Source organism: Aplysia californica, unplaced genomic scaffold (genome assembly GCF_000002075.1).
Source record: "Aplysia californica isolate F4 #8 unplaced genomic scaffold, AplCal3.0 scaffold00325, whole genome shotgun sequence".
NCBI lineage: Eukaryota > Metazoa > Mollusca > Gastropoda > Aplysiida > Aplysiidae > Aplysia > Aplysia californica.
The window spans coordinates 123,776-126,975 of NW_004797595.1; the positions used below are offsets into that span (position 1 = coordinate 123,776).

General features: G+C 37.6%; 1 protein-coding gene and 1 non-coding gene across 2 annotated transcripts in view; both read left to right on the forward strand.

The window, feature by feature from the left end:
• The window catches only part of LOC101857730 (60S ribosomal protein L13a), a gene marked incomplete in the record, with an annotated part of 40,056 nt that overhangs the window by 35,057 nt on the left and 1,799 nt on the right, over window positions 1-3,200 (forward strand). Inside the window, 1 exon segment of the mRNA XM_013084882.2 lies at window positions 1,495-1,617. Coding sequence (XP_012940336.1) covers window positions 1,495-1,617 — 123 coding nt within the window.
• LOC118478000 lies at window positions 728-798 on the forward strand. The gene has a single exon (XR_004858740.1). It is a non-coding gene; the product is annotated as a small nucleolar RNA SNORD34 (small nucleolar RNA).

Here is a 3,200-nt window from a genome sequence, read left to right on the forward strand (position 1 = left end):
ACTTTTGTGTTGTTGGTTTTTTTTTGGGGGGGGGGTGAATTAGGGGTGTGTTTTTTCCCCAATTTGTCACCCCTGTTTTAGGTGTTTCTCTGCGGGTTTCATTTTTTCATGGAATGCTGTTTTTTAAGTCTTATTTCTTTCGGGGGTGTTTGCCTTTGATGATTGATTGTATTCCCAGCGTTTTGACAATTCTTGTGAAAAAGCATTATACATGCACTACATCTGAGTCGAATTCGTAGGTGATTGGCGGGTGTCCTGGTGAGGTTTGCTTCTTCTTTCCTATGAAACGTCTGTGGTCCTTATCTCCCCTTCGTCTTTTTCATGTTTGTTACTCATTCTCTTGTAACACCTCTAATCTTCTGGCACTCATCTAACCTTATGCAGTTGCGAGCGCCGTAAAACCTACTAAAACAAAAAACATGAGGCAAATTCTGGTGCTTATAAATTGTGCAGTACTACAGGGTGGGGGCGTTTCGAAATTATCTGGTTCGGTAATTTGTTAAATAAAACATTCTTTCAAAGTATGTTTCTGTCTGGAAAGACATTGTATTGTGTTTAAGTAGTCTGGTGTTCACCTCAGTATAGGGAAAGTAGAGAGAGATAATCTTTGAGAAAGAATGAAAAGGTTAACAGCATCCAGAAATCTAGGTCTTGCGGTATTCAAATGTGGGCATGTGAGATGTGGAGAAAAAGGCTGTAGCATATTGATAGGTGGAACTTGATATGTGTGTCCTATGATGATTATTCATTTACCTACATTGTCTGAAGTCATGATAGATAAATATCACTGAGGACAGCTGCTATCAAGTTTTACCACAATGTCCTTTGTCACTAAGTTGTACACTAATTAAATCTTGCTTCTTCTTTGCTTCTTCTTTGCTTTTCTGCCTGCCAATGGCAACAGTAGATTTTAAAAGCAATATTAGACTAAAAGAACACCTAATTGCTTAAATGTAGTGTCAATGGTCAAATAACAAAGTGTATGGCCTACATGTTTGTTTTCAACATAGTCAAAGTTGTCCATGATTGTCATCCATTACCAAGGAGAAGTGATTGTCTTGGACAGCTGGCCATTAGAGCAGATTTTATCGTAATTGCAAAATGATCTGATGAATTTGGGGTCCACTTAAAATTTGGTATGCTTTGGTGCGTGTTCATTTTGATTTCATTTGTTGTGAACTCTGTAGTTTTGGTGGGGATTATTCTCATTGAATGGAGGAGTTCAATAAAGCGTTTTCTAAGATTATGGTATATGGTGAGTTATCCAGATTTGTGAATATATGTCGAGCCTGTCATGTGATGTGCCTATGATGATTATACTCACAGCGCATTGATATTCATGTCCGTGAAACTATTTTTAAATCTGAGGCATTTTCAACCTGGATTTTAATTTATTTTATTTTTTTTCGAGTGGCTTTTTCTCGTCCTTACTATTTGTCATGTAACACAAAATATTGTTAATTTTTCATCGGATGTTGGGTTTTCTTTTTACAGTTCTGCAGCCTGGACCGTCTGTCCCATGAGGTTGGCTGGAAATACCAAGGGGTTGTGGCCACCCTTGAAGCAAAGAGGAAGGTGAAGTCCAGGGAGTTCTACGACAGGAAGAAGCAGATGCTGGTATGTTATGTTGACACGAGCCCGTTGGTTTCGTTTTGACTTTATCTAGCATCTGCGTTTGTTGCCATTTTTTTCTCTCCAAAAGTTGCCATTAATTTTCAAGCTTTCAACTAGCTGTGACGACGTAATATATTGATAGAGGTAACTTAATCTAGATCTAAAGCACCAGAATTTCTTGTGCTGTTTTAAGCATCCTGAATATTTTTTGTAGCCCCATATTGTGTAAAAACGTTAAAAAAATAAAGGTTTCGCAGCAGAATAAAATCAAAATTAGAACAGCACACGAACAACCGCAAAAAGTAACAAATAAGGGGGGTGTCCACCTACCCGAAGATTGGCCGTTTTAACCATAAACGTGTTTAATTCAAGAAAAAGTACTGGATATTGCATGTAAATTATGGAATCACACACAAGGGGCCTGCTAGTGTCAATATTCAGTTTTGGTGGAGACATGCTCTAACATAACACATTTATATTTTTTATGTAGGAACATCAAATTAAATGGCATTACGCTATATAAGCACACACACAAATAGATCAGAAAAATAACCTCCCAAAAATTAACACACTAACAAAGGGGGGAAAATAAAAGACAAACAGCAATATAATAAATAGTATGTAATGTGCTTATTATTATTCTTCACATGAAAATAACTTCATGGACACCTTGAAATTATCAAAATATACGTCCTATGTTATGAAGTAGCCTTTTTTTTAAAATGCAAAAATCACAGACGCAGATGCTAGCTTTATGCAGTGCTGTCCCTTTTCTTCTGTTTTAACGCTGTGATTATTGAAATGTACTTTCAGGGTGGGGTTGTTAGGATGGGTCTGCTTTTAGTCTACCCCGCTTATTTTTTCGTTTATCAATCTTGCTTCATCTTAGCACTAAATAACTATTGTACTGATGTGCCTGTGTTTGGGGGGGGGGTTGGCTGTGGATACTGGTGTGGTGTCATGATTATTTGTCATTGTTTTCAGACCCTTAGTTAGGGTGTGGCATGTAGATGGTTAGTTTGTGCTCTGGTGTGGTTGATTCTTAATTTTCAGTCTTTACTATTTCAATCTGATCAAGCGGTGTTATTGTTCTGTCTGGTCAAAAACACATCTAGAAGCTGAGGTTGGAGACAACTCCCATGGTACAAATCCATACATACTGTCCGTGATGAAATAACCACAGCGCATTGATACGATGTGAAAATAGCTTACCATCTGAGACAGTTGTGGTGACCTGGCCCATGTTTTGTCAATTAAATTTCTTCATCAGTTGTATAGATTAGATTGTTGTGTGTGCGTTTTCATGGTTTCAAACAGGGTAGTTTTGACGTCATTTCACATTTTTAAACTCCACCCCTCCCCCTAAATGACTAAATGTGTGTTAAACATTCAGTGTTTTAGGTTTGAATTTGTTTTTTAATTCCAGCTGTGAGTTTAGCTTGATTGTTGGGGTTGGCAAAAGTTCGGGGTTGGTGGTTGGCGTGTGCTCTTGTGTGGTTTGCTTCTTCTTTCCTGTCAAACAACTATCGTCTTTATTTCCCGTCCTTTTTTTGTGTGTTTGTTATTCTCTTGTAACACCTCTAATT